The sequence below is a fragment of the Lupinus angustifolius genome, chromosome LG17, assembly GCF_001865875.1.
Source record: "Lupinus angustifolius cultivar Tanjil chromosome LG17, LupAngTanjil_v1.0, whole genome shotgun sequence".
NCBI lineage: Eukaryota > Viridiplantae > Streptophyta > Magnoliopsida > Fabales > Fabaceae > Lupinus > Lupinus angustifolius.
The window spans coordinates 13,465,549-13,487,103 of NC_032025.1; the positions used below are offsets into that span (position 1 = coordinate 13,465,549).

A 21,555-nucleotide genomic window follows, 5' to 3' on the forward strand; every position below is an offset into this window, starting at 1 on the left:
TAATAGCTATGTTGTAGTAGCTTCTTTTTTATTAAAAAAAAAGTCGTTCAACCACACAATGTTATATTATATTTGAGTTATGATATAATATCTGGAAAAAATTAAAAATATATTTGATTTTGATTGCCGTAATAAATAGCTTGTATAAATATCTATGATCCATAATTTTAAAACAACCTTATTTAGGTCAAATAATTTGTAATCCATTGCAACCCTATAAATATCCAAGATATGCTAATCTCTTTATTCTTTAATAGTTTTAACTCTAAAACCCAAAAATCTCAAATTTTCAAATGAGACCCAAGTATAGCTTTATAATAGGTTTTGATAATTGATAAGTGTCAATTTATTAATTTATCAATTAGTCCTATATTTATTTAAATTTGCATTTTAGTCCTCATGCAAGCAAGGCAACGCCCCAAGCCACCTTCTACCCAAAAATCTGTGCTTTTTCATACTCTTCTACCTCACCACTTCCTTCTTTTACTCTTCTCCAAATTTCTCATTATGCAAACTCAACTTCTCTCTCACTTGTGATTTCTCGCGATATTTTCCTCATTTTCTCGGATTCACTTTTTCTCCCGAAGTTGATTCGAACCAAAACAAGTTTCTATTTTGTGTTCAGATTTGTTATCTATGCGAGTTGAAGATGAAAACTTTGAGAAACCCTAAGTTGAATTTCAACGAGTTTGGAAACCCCAAATAAAGAAATCAGAAGAATGAATCGAAATGAGAAAATTGGATATAGCAGCAGTGCTCTGTTTTTTTTTCTTCCTTGGGAGTCAAAAGAAAACGGAGAACATGGTTTCGGTGTGGGAAATCACAAGTCATTGGTACCAATTGGGAAAATTTGTAAGGTTTTTGAAGAAAGAAGAAGCTTGTTGTTGAATCCATTAATATGGTTCCAATATTATACATCAAACAACCTAGGAGGTGGAATTCAAACAATGATGCCAAATGGTAAAGGGTTTTAACTTTGTCAAAATTTTAAAGTTTGAGGAGTTTGATTGTCACATTGCCATTTACCTTGAGGGATGTTTGGTTTATGCAATGAATTCTTGTTAATGTTTTCATGTACTGTTTTTTCCTATGATAAATGTTAATGGCCATAGGAGTTAGGGCAAATAACTTTTTTAGTGTGTCTATGGGAGGCCTTGATAAAATGGAGATGGGTTGGGAGAGAAGGGAAAAGGGAATGGGGCGGTTTGCAATGCGGTTCGGACTCGCACAATTTGTGTCCCTCAGTTTAATTAATTGAGCTGATTCTAAGAGATTGTTTGTGGTAACTTCTATTTTCCCATTTTATGCATAAAAATGTTTTTGCTAGAGGGTTGTTAATCATACTGGGTTAATTCACAAATTCACCGGTTTTGTCCTGCATCTTTATCGACTGAGCTAATTTTATGGGATGAAAAAATTTCTTTCATGATTGAGCTACTCTAAGACTTTTTGTGCTCACTTCTATTTCCCCATTTTATGCCTAACAACGTTTGTGCTAGTGTTACAATGAGGGATGTTAATCAGACTAGGTTAATTCACAGGTTTTGTCCCACAACTTAATCAACTTACTGAGCTACTCTAAGTGATAGAAAAATTTCTTCCATAGACTTTAGCATTGGAGAATTTGTGACAAGCAGCAAAAGTCTACATATGAAAAACAACAATTCGAAAGTTAAGAAAGATACTGCTCGATGTGGGACATATAGTGTGAGCACTTGGGATCAAACCTTAGAAGCTTCACAACTTCCCCTCTCCACCTCCCCGTCAAAAACTGTCTATATAAAGAGAACAATTTATTGACATTTCCTTTTTTGGATATACAAATGAGCGTTTTATTGAATTAATTAGCCTAGGATCAAACTTTAAGTTACTTTATGACAATTTATATACGGTTGATTTAAAGCCATGTATTATTTCTCTTGATCTAACTAGTTACTCATTTCATAATCGCATGTCATATTTTATTCCTTTTCCAATGAAAAGTTTTGCGGTGTTTATTTAGGTAGTTTAATCACGAAATAATGCAATCAATCATTTACCCTGCCTCTCAATTACTAAGCAATTTTCTTTTTGGTGGACAAAAAATTAGGGTCAAGGGTGGATGCCCCATCTCAAGGTCAGGGCAGGCCTCCAGGTTCAACAAAGGTTTAGGCCTTACAGCAATACTTACACATAAACCACCAACAATGGGCCGTAGCAGGAATCGAATCTGAACCAACTTGGTTGACACAGTTGGCCCTTACTAGTTGTGCCATTGTGATCCAACGATACAACTTCCATGACATGGTCATTGCATGAAATAGTACCTTTATAGTTTGTTGGAGAGGTCTTGAAGGCCACTACGGTGAGTTGCTAAATTATAGGCAAATTTTATAGCAATTCTTTTACTTGCTTAATGCAAACCTAATTTGGGAAGCTAGATATGACATAAGATACAACAAATTATATGCAAACAAAGTTTAAGATAGGAGTCAATACATCAATTTTTTTGTTAATCAAGTTGGGCAGTTTAAAAGAAAATTTACATTCTAATGATATGGTAATTTGTGTTATAGGCATTACAATTAAAAAATTTATATCCCTTTTTCTATTCTTTATCGATAATTCATTTTTTGCCAAATACGTAGCGCATCTTAAAAAAAGTGCCATATTATGAAACAATTGTAATTAGTGTTTCTCAGGTTGCACTTTGCAAAATGGTAAATTTATGCGTAGGATTTAAAATATTTAACCATAAATTCTCATTCTACTACCCATTGCATTGTCATATAGTAGAACATGAGGAACTGCATTTTACAGATTCTATTAGTTTATCTAATTTGCTGAAAGAGTAATGCATCCGAACAAAATACTCTTACATGGCATAAGCGGTTACAAACAATTTCACACATTTCCTATGATCTTATCTGTATTGAAGACCAGGTGATGAAAACGCATAAATATTAATATACAAAATGAAAATTACAATTAATGACGGGTTATACAATTAATAAGTGCAATGCATTTGAGAGGGAATGGATCAACACCAAAGTGGACCAAATTATCTTGGTTGTCATTTTGATCGGATTCATTGTTTTTTGCTGCGACACTTTACTAATTGTTTTCTCGGATTTTCCGATAATTGTAGTTATTTTACAGAAATCTTATTTAATAAGAGAGAAGCAGTACTCTTCAGTATAAAACCACCATAGGCCTTACCCTCACCTTTGACTATTTTCTAAGGTGATCCAATTTCAAATTTCTGTCGTTTTGAGCAGTAACACCTCACTGGAGAAGGATATCTGCGGTCTAAATTGCTTGTGAGTGCCTTGATCTAGATAACACAACACTGTTTCATTTTTCAAAAGCACTAAAAGAGAAGAGCACTTTCTCGGTTTCCCTTCCTACCAACTTTCCTATTCTCGTTAGTGTGTATAACGTGATTTGTGTCATTGACTGTAGACATTCATTGCATTTTTTTTTAACAATTTCAAGCTGTTCTGGCATTTGATATACTGATCATTTACTCCTGCGGTTATCACTGCTCAAATTTCAATTGAATCTATAAAAATCTGCATATCAATAATCTAGGGCAAAAATCTTTTTCCCTAATTGATGGTGAGTTTTCTCCCCAGTCACAATTTACGTTGAGATTTTGCGGGAGATAATAACCACTTCAATTATGTGCTCATAGTTCAGATCTCTTGAACTGAAGTGTGAGTCGCCTCAATGACAACTTTTTTTAAGCATGCAGGAAAGTTCATTATTGGTTTTGCTTGATTGATATGCAATTTTGAAGGTAGGCTCCATTAGAGATTGTGCTGTCATAAGCTATTTAATTTTTTCGAATTTTCAATTTTTTTCTTCATTTAAGTGGATTCTTGCATACATGTGTGTAGTGTATAATATTTGTTTCAACTTTCTTCTTTCTTGATCTTTTTTCCTTGCTGATTTTCTATCTTCTCTTTTCATAAAATTTTCACTCATCAACTTAATTTTTTTAAGCCATTCAAAGAAAAGACTGCTATTGCTATTTGTTAATTACCTTGAATACTTTTTGTGAAGAAGCTAATAGTTAGAAGTTTTTTGGTAGAATAAAATATTCTTTTGATTATTGTCTTACCTGAGATAATGATGAATTAATTCTGGTGATAATAGTGGATATCCCCAAGAGAGAAAGATTTCTTGGAAAATGCTAAATAGATTGTAAATGCATGAAAAAATTGACCTTCACATAGCTTCTGTTCAACATGTCTACATGCTCGATAAATTATAAATATGTGATTCCTTAGATTTCAAAGTAAAATGAAGAAATCATTTAGTTATCCAAAAACATATATGTATGTATGTATGTGTTCACGCTGTCTCTTCCTCATAATTATGGCAGAATTTTCTTCGTGATTTTGCATGAAGATTATAATTCTCAATAGATACTAATTCCAAAATTGTAATGAAAGTTTATGAAATTGTTTCTTATACAAACATGATGGTTATGCTGGTTTATGAGTATGAAGGTCCTTTTTAAGCTGGTTACTTATTTTGTTACAGATATTTTGGCACATATAATTGACAGTCATAGCAAACTTTCAGTGACTAGAATCAACATGGTCTATACCCTTCAACATCAAGATCCATATGCAAACAATCCTCATCCAAGTGATTCTGAAATGGAGTCTTACAGTTCTGATCTGGATCAGTCAGAGTTCAGATCTGCAAGACGAACAGCAAACAGAAACACAACATTATGCACTCCTAGATCTCTGGGCACTGAAATAGTGCACTCTAGTGTGGGGTTGGCAGCAAGACGTGCACATGGTCGTGAAAGAGGTGGATGGGGTAGAAGGGGTGGTAGACTTGTTGGAGGGGATATTGGAAGGGGTATTACTTGGGGTAGACGGGGCAGACGGGGCAGACATGATAGGCAGGGTGGTACACTTGTTCAACAGGATAGTGGAGATGGTATTTGGGGTATTAGATGGGGCAGACAGGGAACACGTGGTACACTAGGTGGTAGACTCGTTGAAGGGGATAATGTAGGGGGTATTTGGGGTATTAGATGGGGCAGACGTGGCACACGAAGTCGCCCTTCTCAGATGAGTGAAGAAAGGTCTTGCAAAAAAACCATTTTGTCATGGTTGATACATTGTAAGTGTATCAATGAAGATGAATTGGTAGGCTATATGGATGGCACCAAGAAAACTGCAACTATGACGGGAAGAATTACCAGGGGTGCAATTCTTTGCAGTTGTTGCAAGAGGGAAAGATCCGTGTGGAACTTTGAGAAACATGTTGGAAGTGATCTTGGACGGCCATATGAACATATTTACCTCTTCAGTAAAGACAAATGCCTCCAGTACTACCAAATTGCTGCTTGTCTAAATGCCAGGGAACTAGAACGCCAGTGCATGTTTTCCTTTGTTCCGAAAGAAACTGATGCTGACCCGAATGATGATGTTTGTTTAATCTGTGGGGATGGGGGAGATTTAATCTGCTGTGATACGTGCCCCTCCACTTATCATCCATCTTGTATGAATATGGAGGTAATCAGATATTGATTTTTACTTTTCCGGAAAAGGTTCTGTGTTTGTTGCTTTTGAAACAACTTTTTAGTGGAGGCATTTAATGGTCCATATAAAATTGAGATTTCTTGCCTTTTAAACTGCAGCTGGTTTGTTACTCTGAGTCTGAGTGGTACTGTCCATATTGCACATGCAAATACTGTGGGCTTGTAGAAGAGAGTAAGCCATTAGATACATGTTCCCAATGTGACAAAAAGTGTAAGATTTCTCTCGTCAACCATCTACCTTTGTTTTTTTTGTTTTTTGTCTTTTTCCTTTTCCGTGAGGTGGGTTAAAAAGCTTTCCAAACTTGCATGTTACACCTGTTTCTGTTTTCCCCTTCCCCCTATTAATATGACACAATCCATTGGTGTTTCTGATATAATGGTTTTCATGCTTTTGTAGTTCATCGGCAGTGCTTTAAAGAATCTGGAAAAGAATTCTCAAACAATTTTTCGAGATTTTACTGTAGTTCAGGCTGTAAAGAGGTACATATTTTTCTCTCTTTAATTTGTGTATCAAACATGAAATGGCGTACTTTGTTTGGAGGTGATTGTTTTTGTGTTTTTTCCATTACGTTTATAATTTTGACTATGTGCTTTGTGAAAGATACATGAGACATTGGAGGGTTCACTTGGAATTAGAAATGATCTATTTGCAAGTTACTCTTGGAGAGTAATCCGCCAAAGTGACATAATCCCCGAGGTGGTCTCTGCTACTAGGAACCAACAATTAGAAAATAATTCAAAGGTTGCAGTTGCTTGGATGTTGATGAATGAAGCTTTTCAGACAATAACTGATAGATACACGGGCATCGATGTGGTCCAAAGTGTGGTTTACAGTCGTGGGTAAGCGACATTGATGTTTTTTCCAAATTATTTCATATATTGGTTTCCTCCATCGTAAAGCCTACGACTCATTACAGCTTCTGTCATCAACTTTTTTATTAATACTTTCAAATTACTCATAATAGTCTTCTACTTTGCATATAAGCATCAACAATACAGCCTTTTGACCAATTGTGATTATGTATTTTTCAGATCAGATATAACCAGAATCAATTTTAGCCGTTTTTATACATTTGTCCTGGAGAAAGATGATGAGATCATCGCAGCAGCTTGTATTAGGTATCCTTTTTATGTTTGTTAATAATTTTCTCAATTGGGTTTGGGAACACTATTTGTAACTTAGCAATACCTCTCTCATAGACATATGCTCTCTGCTCACTATATATAGTTCTGTAATTTTGCATTACCAATTAACATGCATAGCTATTGAATTGTTACTTCATGGCTCTATAGATTTCAAGGGAGAAGGATTGCGGAGATGCCTTTTGTTGCCACAGATGAAGCATACAGGCGCCAAGGAATTTGCAAGGTGTTAATGAGCGCAGTCGAATCGGTAAGTAGTTAATAGAGTCCTACACAATCTTTTATTAGACCTGGATGTTCATTCAACCATGAACTATACATGTAAAGCTTTTACAAGAACTTAAAACATCAACTTAAATTGCCCCTAGCTAATTTTCTATCATTGCTTATTAGTAACAATATTCTTTACACCTATACAATGTCTCATCATCTATACCTATTCCAGTTTCTATGCAACCTTAAGATTGAAAACCTGATCATTCCATCTGTTCCGGATATTTCTGAGATGTGGATGCACAAATATGGATTTGGTGAACTGAATGAAGAGTTGCAGAGTGAAATAACCTCCTGTAACATTCTGATGTTCCCTGGTTGTTTAAGACTGTACAAGAACTTATCTACATGCATGACAGGTGAATCTCTCTCATTTCTTTATTTTTCCCTCCTTCGCCGAGTTTTCGCCCTTTACTCATGTTCCCCTTCTATAGACGGTGACAATGACCGAGAAGCACAAATGGATCAAACCGAAAGACCACTTCTGGACTTGAATGAGGAGCCTCCTCCAGAAGATTAGTAGTAGTACAAGGGTCATGATGAATGGTATGGTGATACTTGATGAGGTTGACTGAATGGAAGCTGCTATAGTTTCTTTCTAAACCCTTTGAGTAAGATCTGAAGAGTTGGCATGGTAAGTGATGATCCTAAAGTGAAGGCAACATTGTAGTAAAAACCAGAATAGTTACTGTTATGAACCTTGATGCAATGACCAAAGATATGTTTCCTTTTGCTGTAGGCATTTGGAGAGTGTTTATTTTGTGAACAGAGATTTTCTTTTGGTTTAAAGTTTAAACTAATCATTGCTAGCAAAGGCTATATATCTTTTACTTTAGTGTATTCTATCCTTCATGTTTGTGCCAGCCCTTGACATGCTGACATATGATGGATGATTATGTTATAAAGAGAGGACTAAATCTTAAAACGGTTCAAAAAATATGTTAAAGCAATTTCAATTGGATAAAAAAGTTCAAAACAATGTGTTTGTGGCTTAATGACCATGAGGTTATGAATTCAAATCTTTCTTCGCTCGTAGGAATAAGGCTACATATATCACCCTCGACATATTTCATTAAGTGAGAGTCTCGTGTACTAGATATCATTTTTAAAAAAGCAATGTGCTTCTTTCAATCTATTTAAAAAAGGGTGGTGAGTCTCTCTTAGTAGTTTTGAGAAGGTAGATGGATGTAATCTTATCCCTACTGGTGAAAGGTTGTTTTCAGGATTTGAAATTATGATATCTTAATCATTAAGTAAACACTTTATCGTTGTGTCGATTTTCACCGCCTTTCCCTTTTAATCAATTTAGATTAGATAAAATAAGAGCGATGTAAACTTAGATGTAAACTTAGCTGCACAAAGAATTGAAGACATATATACATCATGTTTACTTGGCTGGAGCTAATGTACCAATAATTAAAACCACATGAGAAAGCCCCAAAAATTAAAACTAGACCAAGGTCTATTTTTTGACCGAATGAAACAACGTGTTGAGAACAAGCGGGTAACTAGGTAATTAATAGAAAAGAAAGAATTGTTAATGAGATTTGATCAATTTTTGTTGACCGTAAGAGTATTGAACAACTACTACTATATATTAGAGAATAAAAATTTATTTCCACAATTGTTGTACATCATTAAGTTTACATTATTTATATATATATATCAACCCCTTCACATTACTCGAGCTCATAACTTGTTTTTTTGGAAAAAAGACCAACCCATGATCATCGGTCCATACATGACATGCAATACGAGTTATTTGCAATGATATGGCTAAGAGTAGATACATGTCAGGTGTTGCCTTAATCAGCCTTCACCTGTTTAAAATATTATAGTTTAAGTTTGGCTTGTTTGTTAATTTAAGTTTTTTTCCAGGCATAAGTCTGACTTGTTAATCTATTTAAAAAAAATGTTATAATCAAATATATTTAAATAAGTCAATAGACTTTTAAATATGTTAATATGCTTGCATGTAGATAAACTAATAGGCTAATCATAATTGACAAATCTAATATCTCAAATTCCTAATGTCAAATTGCCTACAAGAATTATACATTTTTTATTTATTTCATTTATATATTATACAAAATAATTAACATGAATATATAATAAAATTATACAGGAACATGTTATGCTTAATAGACTTATTAAAAATGTCTAGTATGGTCTCCATTAGGCAAGATACTAGATCAATATTAGGCACCCTAACATAGTTCCTACCTTGAATATGGCATCAAAAGGCTCATCTCTAAGCATCACATTATTTCTCAAAAAACATATTGACCAAAATGCCTCATGCCAAATAATTATTTCCCCCTTTCAATTTTAGCCCATAAAACAATCCTATAAAACCTGACCCCAGTTATTCCAGATACTGAAATTAGGATTACCATGAAATTAAGACTTGTAAAACAGTTCTGAAAGAGATAAAAAATCTATAAGAGAGTGTAAGGGAAAACTCCTCCAAGCAATAATCTTTATCCCAATAGAAAAAGGATAAACTGCAGCCCAAAAAAGGTGAGAGGTAGGTGAGAGGTATCTTCATCAGGGAAAAAATGTTAATAAAAAAGATAACAAATTACCATAACATAAAGGTATATATTACAATAAAAAAGAAGATAGAGTTATATATTTATCATATCCAAATATTTAGCATATCAAGTATCAACCGTATAAAACAAAAATTATTTGTCCCGTCATAAATGTTGACAATTCCAAAAATAAAACTAAAACTTGAACCGAAGTGCTAATGCAATTTGAACAAGACAGTGCATTAGCCTTTACCTTTTAGTACAATTTCAAATATATGAGACAAATTTATAATCCAAATCTCTAGAAAACAGGAAATCAATGGCTATAAGCTTCAAGGGTTTTGCAGGCTCCAGCTTTTAACAACAAACCCATAATTAAATGAGAAACATTGATGTGAAGGAACCTCATAATTTTCAACTGCATGCATTCAAAATACAAAAAAAGTTATGATCTTTCAAATACAGGTTAGGTAGTTCAAATGACATAAAATTAAGAAGAAAAATGAGAAGGAGAACCTGCAATTCAAGGAAAATATAGGGTTGAGAAGAATGTATAATTCATGATGTTGCAATTTCCTTATGGTCTTTAACTTTAGCTAATTCTAATCCCTGATTTCTGCATTTATCTACAAGTATACTGCATTTGTCCATTGTCCGGGCATCAAGAAGACCAGTTTTCCAAAGTTTGACCATAAATAACCTCCAAGACCTGAATCCAAGGATATTTAGTTTTAAGAAAATGAAATTCTAATAAAATAGGGAAAATTTGACCTCCCTTCTGGCTTAACTTCATTATATCCGACACCGTCTTGTTTCAAAAGCTTCACTCACCTCCCCTCGGAGGAGGTCAGTGTAATTTCAATCATCACCAAGAGGAATATTGAGGGTAGTTAAGCAAAACTTTAAGATTATGTTTGTGAGTTGGTTTTTGGAAGGTAAGAGAAGGAAGGGGAAGGCTTGGGAACCATGAAATACGTTTGTGAGATAACTCTCAAGCCTTCTATTTCCCTTCCCTAAAAATCCAAAGGGTCTGTTTGAGAGTTTAGTTTTAAAGGAGAAGGACGGGAAAAAGAAGGCTTCAGAGCCATGAAATACACTTGTGAGATAGCTTTAAAGCCTTCTCTTTCCCTCTAAACCCAAGTCCCAAACGGAAATGGATAACAAACCTCGACGGAAGTTGATATAATTTTTAAAACGATAAATTCTAATTGTAATTAAGCTAAATCTTAAGGGAAGTCAATACAATTTACTCAAGGAAATAAGGAGCAAGCAATAGCTAAAAAATTATATGCAAGTGACTATGAGTTGTTAACCAGAAGTTTCAAAGTGATTGAGCAAATGCTACAAATACTGTCAACAACAGTGGGTATATGGTAAGAGTCAACTGCATCGACTAAATCCTACAAGTATTTCTGTAAGTGCTCAATGATTCTTAGGACCTACCCTAACCCTTAAATTTTTATTTACCAATGCAGAACTAATGAACTAAAATAATTAACCACAATGAAGAATAAAAACCAGAATACTTAAGAGAACTATGATCTGATTAAGGTAAATTTCCATTAAAACTAACAGCCAAATAACAATTATATCAAGGAAATAACGGTTTTCAACCCGGGATGCAAAAGTTTCCGATATTAAAGCAAAGGAAACTCTCGACATTTTAAAAATAACAGAAACAAAATGAAACACATGATAAATTACAAGATATCAAACAAAAGGGAATGATGTGTTCACTTTGTACTGTCGTACTTCTTAGCATGTTGTGCTTCCAAGTGATTTGCATATTAATATTTTTACAAAGATCAGGAATGTCTTCGTTTAGAGTAAACAGCCACAGTGGGATTTTTAAATTAATTGTTCTTTCAGGTTTAGCATGATTCCTTTTAATAGGGCAAGTCCAAAACCCTTATGATGAATATTCAGACCATAACAGTTCCAATGAACAGTCACTCATTTTTTACAGTTATATGATTCCAGAAGGTGATCTAGAAGTGGTTCAATCAAGTTCATTACAAGTAGACATTAGAGTGGTTGTACCAGTCAAAATTAATCTAAGTATTATTGTAACACCTGCTGATGTATCTTTTACTCAGCCTTTATATTAATGGAGTGAAGAAAAAAGGGCAAAAATAATACCAAAATAAATCTCCGGATGAGATCAGCTTTTCCACATGGAGCTTGGAAAATGCCTCAAAGGCCCAGGGAATATGAGTATCTGCTAGCACCCTGCCACAGTAGGAAAAACATGAAATCAGCCATGGTTATGCGAATGATACAGAACATTTATTTCACTCAACATGAAAGAACCAACAAGGAACTAGTGTTGCTTATGGAGGAAAATAAATAGTAATAATAGAAGCTAGACATATATGAAGGCCTGGTATGGCCACAGCAGTAAAAAAAGTAAAAAACGGGATTGTTGAACAGCAGTAAAAAAGAAAAATAACCTTTGCTTCCTCACGAAAGAGTTCCATAGATGCATAAGCTGTTTTTCTTCTTTGGAAACATCCACAAAATCATCAAGCATCTGCAACATTACAGTTTGACTTCAGGTTATAGTGATTAATCTAACAGTTTTTTCAGTTTAACCCAAGAGTAAATAAATAAGATCTTGAAGAGCAACAAGGATAGGAAAGGGTCCAAGTATGAAGTGGGAATGTTTGGCAATTAAGAGTATTAAATGCTATATATAAAATGTAATCTAGTCTTTCTACAAATTGTCCCCATATTGATGAATTCTAACTCTGAATATAAGTTTTCATTAAGAGGAAAAAGAAGTGAAAATGGAAATAAAATTTCGAAGGCTTTCCAAACTTACCCTTTGATCTTCAATATCTGCAATGTCATGATCAATATCATCTTCACTATCACAATCAGATAACACTTCTTCTAGTGTCATAGGCTTCAGTTAACACAGAACAGAATGAGAGGGCACTTAGAAGCAAATCAAATAAATTAACTCATACTTCATTGGTATACCATTACTAGAACAGACATTAACAGAAATAACCTCAATTTCATGAAAAGAATGCTATATTTAATTAAGCTGGCACAACCAAAGTGTTTCAAACATAAGACAACAAAGTATTTAGCTGAACAACAAAAACAAGTATTACATGGAACTTAAAATAAATATAATAATCTTGTTGGTGTTACATCATGATACAATTTTTTGTTGGGAAAGGGGTTGAACAAGCAGAAGCCTCCACAAAAATATTTTTTTACAGGAAGTGTTTTTCTTGAGGGGGGGAGAAGAGTGCAGCCTGGATTTGAATCTCCCACAGATCTATCCACAACTGAGCTGACTCGTGCGAACACAACGCAAATAAATGGAAAAAATAACCTTTTCCAATTGAAAGAATCTGTGAGAAGCAAAATATATGATATGACAAGCCAAAAACATACCAAAAAGATATATCCAAAAGGCAACAAATAAAATAGGCCAAGGAGAAGGTGTGAAAGAAAAGAAGTAGGCCAAGGAGAACACACAAATTTTCAAGAGAAAAACCCCCTTTATGTGAGAAGTAAAATCTACGAGGCCTTGTCGGTAGCTAAATTGGCAAGAGTTAGGACATACAAGGAGAATAGCGGGGTTTCAATCTCGGTAAATGCTCTTCACCTTAATTTCCCTTCTCATATGCCCCACCCCTTCCCCTGGGTACTATTAGGGGACCGTCTCTGCAGAGTTGGTCTAGACTTTATTCCCCTTCCTCCACAAAACAAGAAAAGAAACCACACGACCTAATTCATAAAAATCATCACACATAATGTTAAGGAGTACATCAATGGTCAAAGAGTCTCCCAAGATAACAGAAATCTAATAAAAAAACCTACTCGGGAAGGGCCAGTCAGTGACTCTTGATCTAATGAAATTATATCCTATAATCAGAAGAAAGGAATGCTGGTAGCCCTATAGAAAACACTCGCCCTTTCAATTGCCTTTTTAGATGGGATTTTCAAAAGCTATTCATAATTACTGTTGGTATTTTAAATTCACATGTAGCAATTAACTTACACAGAATAGTTCAAAGCACAAGCATCAAGCATGTTAAGAAGGACATAACTTGAGAAAAATTCAGAGAGACGTCAAGGAAAATAATCACCTGAACTCTGTGAGAGTGAAAGAATTGTCTTTTCTGCAGAAGCATACGGCTGGAGATTGGAGAAACAAATATTGAATTTGAAAATGAACCAAAAGGTCAAATTAGGATATTCATCATAATATAAGAAGAATAGTCGATATGACTCATTCCTGTCAAACTTATCACATTGCATGGGGTTACAAGGTTGGACTGGGTATCAACTTTCAACGATTTTGAAATTTCCAAAAATCATTTGTCATTTATAAAACAGCTGCCCAAGCGCATATTAAATAAAATACTAAAAATATTTTAAACATTTATTAACCACAATATAATATTATACATTTGAACTTTAGAAGGTACAAGTTTTATCGAGTATCAAGGTAAGTATTTTGATTGGCTTCGGACATGTTTGCCTCAAGTTTAGACTTTAGAAGTATTTTCCTGCTACGTAAGCTCAAGCATACCTATCACTAGATTTTCTTAAACATTAACGCATCCTTGTGTTATATTGTATCACAAGTTATACTATACCCGTATCAATGTCTCAGAAAGTAGTTAATCATATTCTATAAGACTAATTGCGACTGAAAAACATTAGACAATATAAATTTAAGGATGGTTGAAGTCTTCAATAGAAACTGAAGTTTACATCTCTAAAAACTAAATACAAAGATTAGAGACAAAGGAAGCAAGCTATAGGTTTTATGAGCATACTTTCTTGAGTCTGATCGATCCATGTTAAACTTCTTTGTCTTGGCAGGCACTGCAGGATCACTTCTATATACTGATTTACTACATTCAGGGTCCACAGAAGATTGGGGCGTAGCAAGTGGAACACCTGGAATGTTGAAACTGGAAGCAACATGTTCCAGAAAATCCATGGAGCCAGGATGATTAGTGCTAAATTTTTCTCCACCATGACTTCCATTCTGGCCGACCACACCTAATGGGAAAAGGTTTGGTTGTTGATGTCTTCCATTCTGAAAATCTTTCTGACTTGGAGATATTCTAGACATGTTTTCCCCTTTGCAGGAAAGGATATCTACAAATAACTTCACAATTTCAATCCATGCTACAAAGAATTTATGGATAAAACATCATGTAGACATTACTTTTAAGTTTAGATTATTCAATTTTACATGCATCAAATGCAGCACCTAAAAACCATGTAGAAATATGTCCCTCTATATGCCGCAGTAAATCATTAACATCCATTGAGCCCTTTATTTTGGAAGAGGGTGAGAGAGGAGTTAACCACACTGTGTTGTATGGCGTGCTATGCCTATTAGTGGATAGATTATAGGAAAGCATCAAAGGCAACAAAAAACTAAGCCAGTCAAGGACCTTCAAATATTTTTTATAAATGAAGATTTTATCAAAATATGAGGATAAAGAAAAGGTAGATCAGGAATTACCCTTATAGCAAGAAAAGTGAAAGAAAGGAAAGAAATGAACACACAACCATTATCACAAAGGAGTTCTCCAATCCCAGTATGAGAGTGCAACAACAAAAAACTTGTTTAAAAAACCATGTGCAACCCACAAGAAAGGATTAAAAAGAATCATATCCCCAATAATATTGTCTTTGGACAGACACAGACTGCAAATTAACAACTGAGATTGAGGTTATCCTCAATACAACTATATGCAGGGGGAAAGTGTTTCACACCCCACTGCTATATGTACACTTGAGTAAAAGAAGAGATAAATGAACTTTTCCATCCTCTCCTATCCTTTAAACACTTCAGTTCCAAGCAAACATGGTTAAGACCCGAGGAATTCTTATCACTTGTATAACTGCAACTACTCAATGACTACACGGCAGTAAAATACAGTCACAAAGTGTAATAAAATACAACGGACACCATCACCATTCTCTAGAAACCCATTCTTTATGCCTTCTGTGGGTGAGTCCAACTTCAAGAACTTGACACCTGCACGGTTTCGATTTTGAACAGAGTCCTTTTGTAACCGTTTTCGAGGTCTTGAACTGCATAGTTTGTTGTTATTCAACAATTAGAATTCAGTAACATGAATCAAAATCATTTGAATTGATGAGTGACTTGTTTAAAGATATAATTCACAACCAACCAGAAGAAGAAGGTCTGTGATTGTGGATTTACTCCATCGGCAACATTCTGCATACATGTAGATACATGATAACAGAATATATAGTTAGCAAAAATTTCGTTCTTTGGAAAAAAGAATCTAACCATATGTCATTAGAAAAAAACAGTTTTCGTCAATCAATCTAAGACATGGAAATACATTATGTATATATATAAGACAGATGTTAAGTAGAAAGTTGCCTAGCATTAAAGATTGAGGCAATTCGAAACGCATCTTTAAAGATAAATGAACTGCTCAGCCTTTGCCAGATGCCTAAAGGAATATATTACACAACTGAGGCAAACAGTAATTAGACAACCATGATATGCATCCAATCCCAGCTTATAACAAGTAGATCCTATATTAAGGTCAGTTTAACCACTGTATTACCATTTACAAATAGTAAATTCCCACAAATATTCCTCAAATACGATTATGGACTTCTATATCAGCACCACAGATGGAAAGCAAGAAATTCTCATTAGTTGCATCAAGATATCCAACAGGATTTTCCTTGCATATTACCACAGAAACAAGATTATATATGATTAGCATTTTATGTGTCTGTGAGGAAAAGAAGACCTGTGTAAACACTTTGATAAAAATAAAAAACAATATATCATAGAGCAAGAGCCTAATTTGTTGCTTTTTACATTTTTTTTAGTACCCAACAAATTGTTTTTGATGATTTGATCAGGATTTATTTGTGTGAACAGCTTACAATCCCAAAGCAAAATAACCATTTAATATTCTTCCAAGCTAAAGTTCTGACCTCTTTTCTTGATATATCAACCTTTACAGCAACATTCACTGCTTGGAGATCTTCAGTTACCTAGAAAATAGAACCGGAATAGTTTAAAAGCTATCCAGAAACAATCAGTAAGTAAAAATTGACTTCACATTTAAAATTTGCGAACCCAAAACTCAAAGTTGAATAGATCATGCGATGAACAAAGATGAAATTGCAAACCCTGCACAAATAAGCCAAAGATTTGTTAAATTTGACAAAAGTGGTAAGGGCAACAGACATTAAGAGTATAATTTAGAAAATGTCAAATGAAACTAGCTAAGATTAAGCAAACAGGTCATCATTAATTCGGCCTGTTAGATTCTTCCCAAGTCATGAAAGTAATTTTCTGACAGAAGATGAGCACATTGAAGAGTTTAAAAAATTATTAAAAACCACATCTGTATTCAATCAAGAATTGTATATTTATATTTTTTTTAAGACTTCAAAACCTAATAAATAAACTACCATTCAAATCAGAGAATAAGTACATAAAATGCCTACACCCAATACATTTTCCATGAGAGGCAGGTGGTTTAGATGACATCTATGAAGCATAAACACTTCAAGATGGTTGTCATGTATACAGATGCGTATATCAGATAATTCATAGACACTTCAAAATATTTTTTACTTTTACTTTTTGAATGTTTATGTCATTATAAATGGAAATGCCACATTAAATAAATATTAGCATTTAACTATATTTACAAAGATTCATGATAACTTTTAAAACCATATTTCTCTCTTTCAAATTAAGGTTTTTGATTTTATATTAACATTATACTTATTTTATATCTGGTATAATAGCTGTGCCATCTTTTATAACTTTTTTAAAATTTTGCATATATCAATGTCTGTGTAATTTGTATCCATAACTGAGTTCCTGGGTTGACATGAACATAATAGCTATATTACATTTTCTAACTTTTAATTTTTACAACTTCTAATAAAAAGGTCACAAGTCACAACTTTCTTTTATAATCATTACATTAATAATGGAACATACAATAAAATAACACAACAAACAGTATATACCTTGAAGCTTGCACAGCGCATCAAGCAAAATGGACAGGAGAACTCTTCAGTTACTACATTTGAAAGGGAACAGGAAATGCATCAGAATTATTGAAATGCTTTACAGCTTTTATGAGAAATTATTAGAACAGAACAACAAAGACCATAAAAGATCAGGAAAAGGTAAAAATAAAAACAACAGTTTTCTCAAAATCTTATTCATCCAATAAAAACATTCTGACATTTGCACATGCAAGGAAGTTGAATAAATGAAAACAAAAAACAGACTATAAACTTCTGGCAACAAGTTTGATTGAACTTTAGAAAACATGTATAGTATAAGGCAGTGGTAACATGCAACGCTGAACCTAATTAAGGTAAACATGATATACCTTCACTCTTTCGAAGTATGTTGTAACAGTCCCTATAGTTGAAAATCACCACTCCCGATCGCAACCTACAAAACCGTAAGCAGAAAAATAATTTTTCTACCACTTAACATTACAAACAAATAATGCTTTCAATCATAAACAAAAAAGATAGAGCACAGTTCATAAGAAATCCTTTAGTTATTTATAATTCAGGTAAAACTTGCCAGAATTACTAGTTGTTGAATGTAAATCTCGGATAAGGACACAAGTGCAGACTGATAAACCAAGGCTGAGAATGAATTCGCCTACCAGAAACTAAGAACAATGCAGTGTGCACCATTCTAAAATTGTAACCTCTATAAAATTCTCAAGTTGCCTTAGCATTAGCTTGTAATAAAACAAACTATTTTATAATAAAAATGCAAGACTAACTTAGTTTGACAATTGAATGATAGTTATTTCTATTAACAACTGCAGTAATTGACATTTGACAAATAAAACAGATATCTAAATATGGTAACTCATTATTTGATAAGCAAAGGGACTGCTTACTCTTTTGAGCTGATGAACTTTCTTTCTGCTTGTTTTCTTGGGATCTTTTCGTTTTTATTTAATGAGGATTCCTAATCTTCCAACATTCCTAATCTTTTTTCTCTATTTATATGTCTAGTATACTCTGGCAAACAAGGACTAAAAATAACTAAACACTAGCCCTCATAAGACTAAAATTCATGATACATTATTTATATAGAGCAGTAAGAAGGAATAGTCACCTCCTTTCACGCCTTGCACATATTTTAAAGCTCAAGCATCTCTGAAGAAAAGAGGGCTGCAAGAGAAATTTTGTCCTGGATTAGAACATATAATCAAGTGAAAGATTTAAATAGTGGACCACTTCACCAGTTGCAGACACAAAATCTCATTTGAGGCAATCACCATAACTGTGTTACACTACAACTGTAGACCACATCAGTCGCAACGGGCACAACACAACCATGTCCATCACTCGACTGTAACTTTTGCTCAACAGATGAACTTGAACCACTAAAAAATGAGCATATCATAACAACTACTATGGAAGATAATTTTTATTTTAAGGAAAAAATACAATAATACATGTACACAAATTTTAACTGCAACGTGCCTAATATGGAAAATGTTAGATATGTCAATGAAAAATATATGAACACCTTCCCAAACCTTTATCATTTATGTAGTCAATTGAACTCAGACACTCAGTCAATAAATAGGGAACCGGAGTAGCTAATTAAGTGTTTATTCAATAAGTTTTTTTAAAATAAGCTAAAAAGAGCTTATTTTCACAAGCTTATTGAAATAAGCTAAGAACTTATAGAAATGTCAAAATGTATGTTTGGTAAGGCCGAGAAGGAGTTTATAAGCTACCGACTTAGCTTATTTTACCATAAATAAGCTACTTGTTGGTGTTTGGAATAAGCTTATAGTAATAAGCTATTTGAACTAGCTTATCAGCTTATAAGTTAAGGGCTTATTTCATTTTACACTTCTTAGTTAATCTTACCAAATAGTTCTCATTCAATTAAGTAGCTTATCAGCTCTTATTTTTTCGCTCCTAGCTTGTAATCTTGCAAGCTGCAACTAGCTTATAAGTCTGCACCTAGTTTGTAAGTTAGCTACACCAAACAAAGCCAAAAGCTATTCTCATAAGTCCAAATAAGTTCTTCAAAACTCCTCAAATTAGCAAGATTGGTTTAGATTGTTTTAGGAGAAATTTCTACTTATTTTCCAAAAGCCCTCTCAAATAGCTTTTGATTATAACCCATTTTTGTAGCACAAGATAAACTAACCCAAACACACAAAAAGTACAAAACTTGAAGCACCCCAAAACAAAAGAAACATAAACAAATGCAGCATAATATAGATGGAGTTACATTATGAAGAGAACGATGGTAGAGAATATTGTAGAATTCAACAGGCTTGCAATAAATAAGAAGAGAATCCTCAGCTTCAATTTCTTCTTCACCAGAATGATGAACACGAGAATTTTGCAGGCACATGTTGTTTTCTTCAAAATTATTCAATTTCAACCTACACAAAGTTCATAATCCATAAATAGAAATTATATTAAATTTCAAATACACACTAACACGCGCTTTAAACATATTACTAAGGCTTTGTTTACAATAGTTAGATAATTAAATTGGTTGTGTAAGATTGTTCCAAAAGCACTTTAGGAAATAAATTTTGAAATTAAAAATAAATAAATTTGGGGGATTCATTCATGTTTTTGAAGTTGAAAAGGTAAAAATATATTTGAATTTAGAGAGAGAGAGAGGGAGAGAGAATTCTACACGCAAAAATGGAGAGAGAAAGAAAAAGGTTACGATGTGAGTGAAGAAAGCGCCGCTGGTGGAAGTGCAGGACAGGTATATTATTTAATAAATATGGGTTTTCTTTGTGTCACTCTCGTCGTTACAAAAATACTTAAATACATTTCTTTAACCAATTAAAAACTTTATATCTTAAATATATTTCTTTAACCAATTAAAAACTTTATGATATATATAGTGACATATATTGTATAACAAATTAACAATCAGCAAATATGCACCCTTACAATATATCAATTCTCTATATTAATAATGTATAAATATTACACTTCATCCGGGATGGTTAATGAGTTAAAAAGATAATATTGTTTAAGAAATTTTTATATTGTTATATTCTTAATCATTCATTCATTATTCCGTATCATTGACTATGTATAATTTTTCATCTACGGTGTATTCGGTTTTACTTTTTTAATGTAATAATGATTTATTATTAATATAAAAATTTAAATATGTTTGCTTCATCATTTAAATGATAGTTGAAAATGAATGATGGATTGATATCAATCGTATATAAAATTGTTATCCTATTTATATATACATTTTTTCTCTTTTATTTTTCTGGCCTAGTGCGGTTAATTTTTCTTCAACTTGTCTCGCATATATCATATTTTCAGGTATCATATTGTATGTTCAAAATCATGCCAAGTATAGAACACCACCCCATTTACCTCATAGATTTTTCTTTTTGACCCTCTTAATACTCTCTTCAATAGTTTCTACCTCCTAGTACTCTCTTCAATAGTTTCTACTAGCAATTAGTTCAAGCAATACAAGCTCTTTACTTTTTGAATATGTTTTGGGAGATTTTAGAAATCTATCTTTCTAGTTCGAGGAGGGGCGAAATTAGAAACTTTTACTTATCCAAATAATGTGACTAATATAGTTTTCTTTTCTTTTTTATGCTGTATTTTTTCCCCATAAACTGTATGTATCATTAAAACTAAGATTTTTTTACACCACATCTTTAAAATATAAAAAAGAAGGTTGATGTAACCTGAAAAGCTACCATGGAAGTAACTTACGAGAATTGTTTAGATGTCGAACAAAGCTTATAAATAAGGGTAAATAACACTAGGTCAAGCTAAGTCTTGTATTCAATAAGTGTCACATATTTTACTAAGGAGTTTTTTTATGCTCAAGTCTATCTCATTTGCTTATAATAAGGTTTTCTATGATCATTCTGCTCAATTTTAAGACATGTTTCACTTACTAGTCTCACCAAAAGTCTATTACACAACATAGATCTTCAAATAGACCTATATATTTACATTCAAATAAGCTTTCAAATGGATAGATGAGTAACAACACCAACAAAC

General features: G+C 33.3%; 2 protein-coding genes across 8 annotated transcripts; one reads left to right on the top strand and one right to left on the bottom strand.

Annotated features, from left to right (window-relative positions):
• LOC109331897 (increased DNA methylation 1-like) lies at positions 438-7,800 on the top strand. Of its 7 annotated transcripts, none has more exons than XM_019566674.1 (11): positions 438-960; positions 2,003-3,597; positions 3,733-3,794; positions 4,570-5,519; positions 5,645-5,756; positions 5,943-6,025; positions 6,147-6,385; positions 6,578-6,664; positions 6,839-6,938; positions 7,134-7,320; positions 7,396-7,800. In XM_019566674.1, the coding sequence occupies exons 4-11, from the start codon at positions 4,584-4,586 to the stop codon at positions 7,479-7,481; spliced, it is 1,830 nt and encodes a 609-aa protein (XP_019422219.1). In that variant the 5' UTR covers positions 438-960; positions 2,003-3,597; positions 3,733-3,794; positions 4,570-4,583; the 3' UTR covers positions 7,482-7,800. The 7 variants fall into 7 exon arrangements, with proteins under 7 accessions (XP_019422219.1, XP_019422215.1, XP_019422218.1 ...); XM_019566670.1 differs by having other exon boundaries at positions 2,090-3,597; XM_019566673.1 differs by lacking the exon at positions 3,733-3,794 and having other exon boundaries at positions 2,090-2,344; positions 4,528-5,519.
• LOC109331772 (polycomb group protein EMBRYONIC FLOWER 2-like) lies at positions 9,616-20,293 on the bottom strand. The gene is made up of 16 exons (XM_019566485.1): positions 20,231-20,293; positions 19,778-19,934; positions 18,641-18,696; positions 17,889-17,953; positions 17,518-17,570; positions 16,610-16,663; positions 16,465-16,524; positions 15,675-15,721; positions 15,455-15,573; positions 14,298-14,625; positions 13,602-13,650; positions 12,317-12,400; positions 11,946-12,025; positions 11,635-11,724; positions 10,012-10,204; positions 9,616-9,913 (listed from the first exon to the last, which is right to left on the bottom strand). Exons 2-15 carry the CDS (start codon positions 19,901-19,903, stop codon positions 10,054-10,056), a joined length of 1,362 nt encoding a protein of 453 aa, XP_019422030.1. The 5' UTR covers positions 19,904-19,934; positions 20,231-20,293; the 3' UTR covers positions 9,616-9,913; positions 10,012-10,053.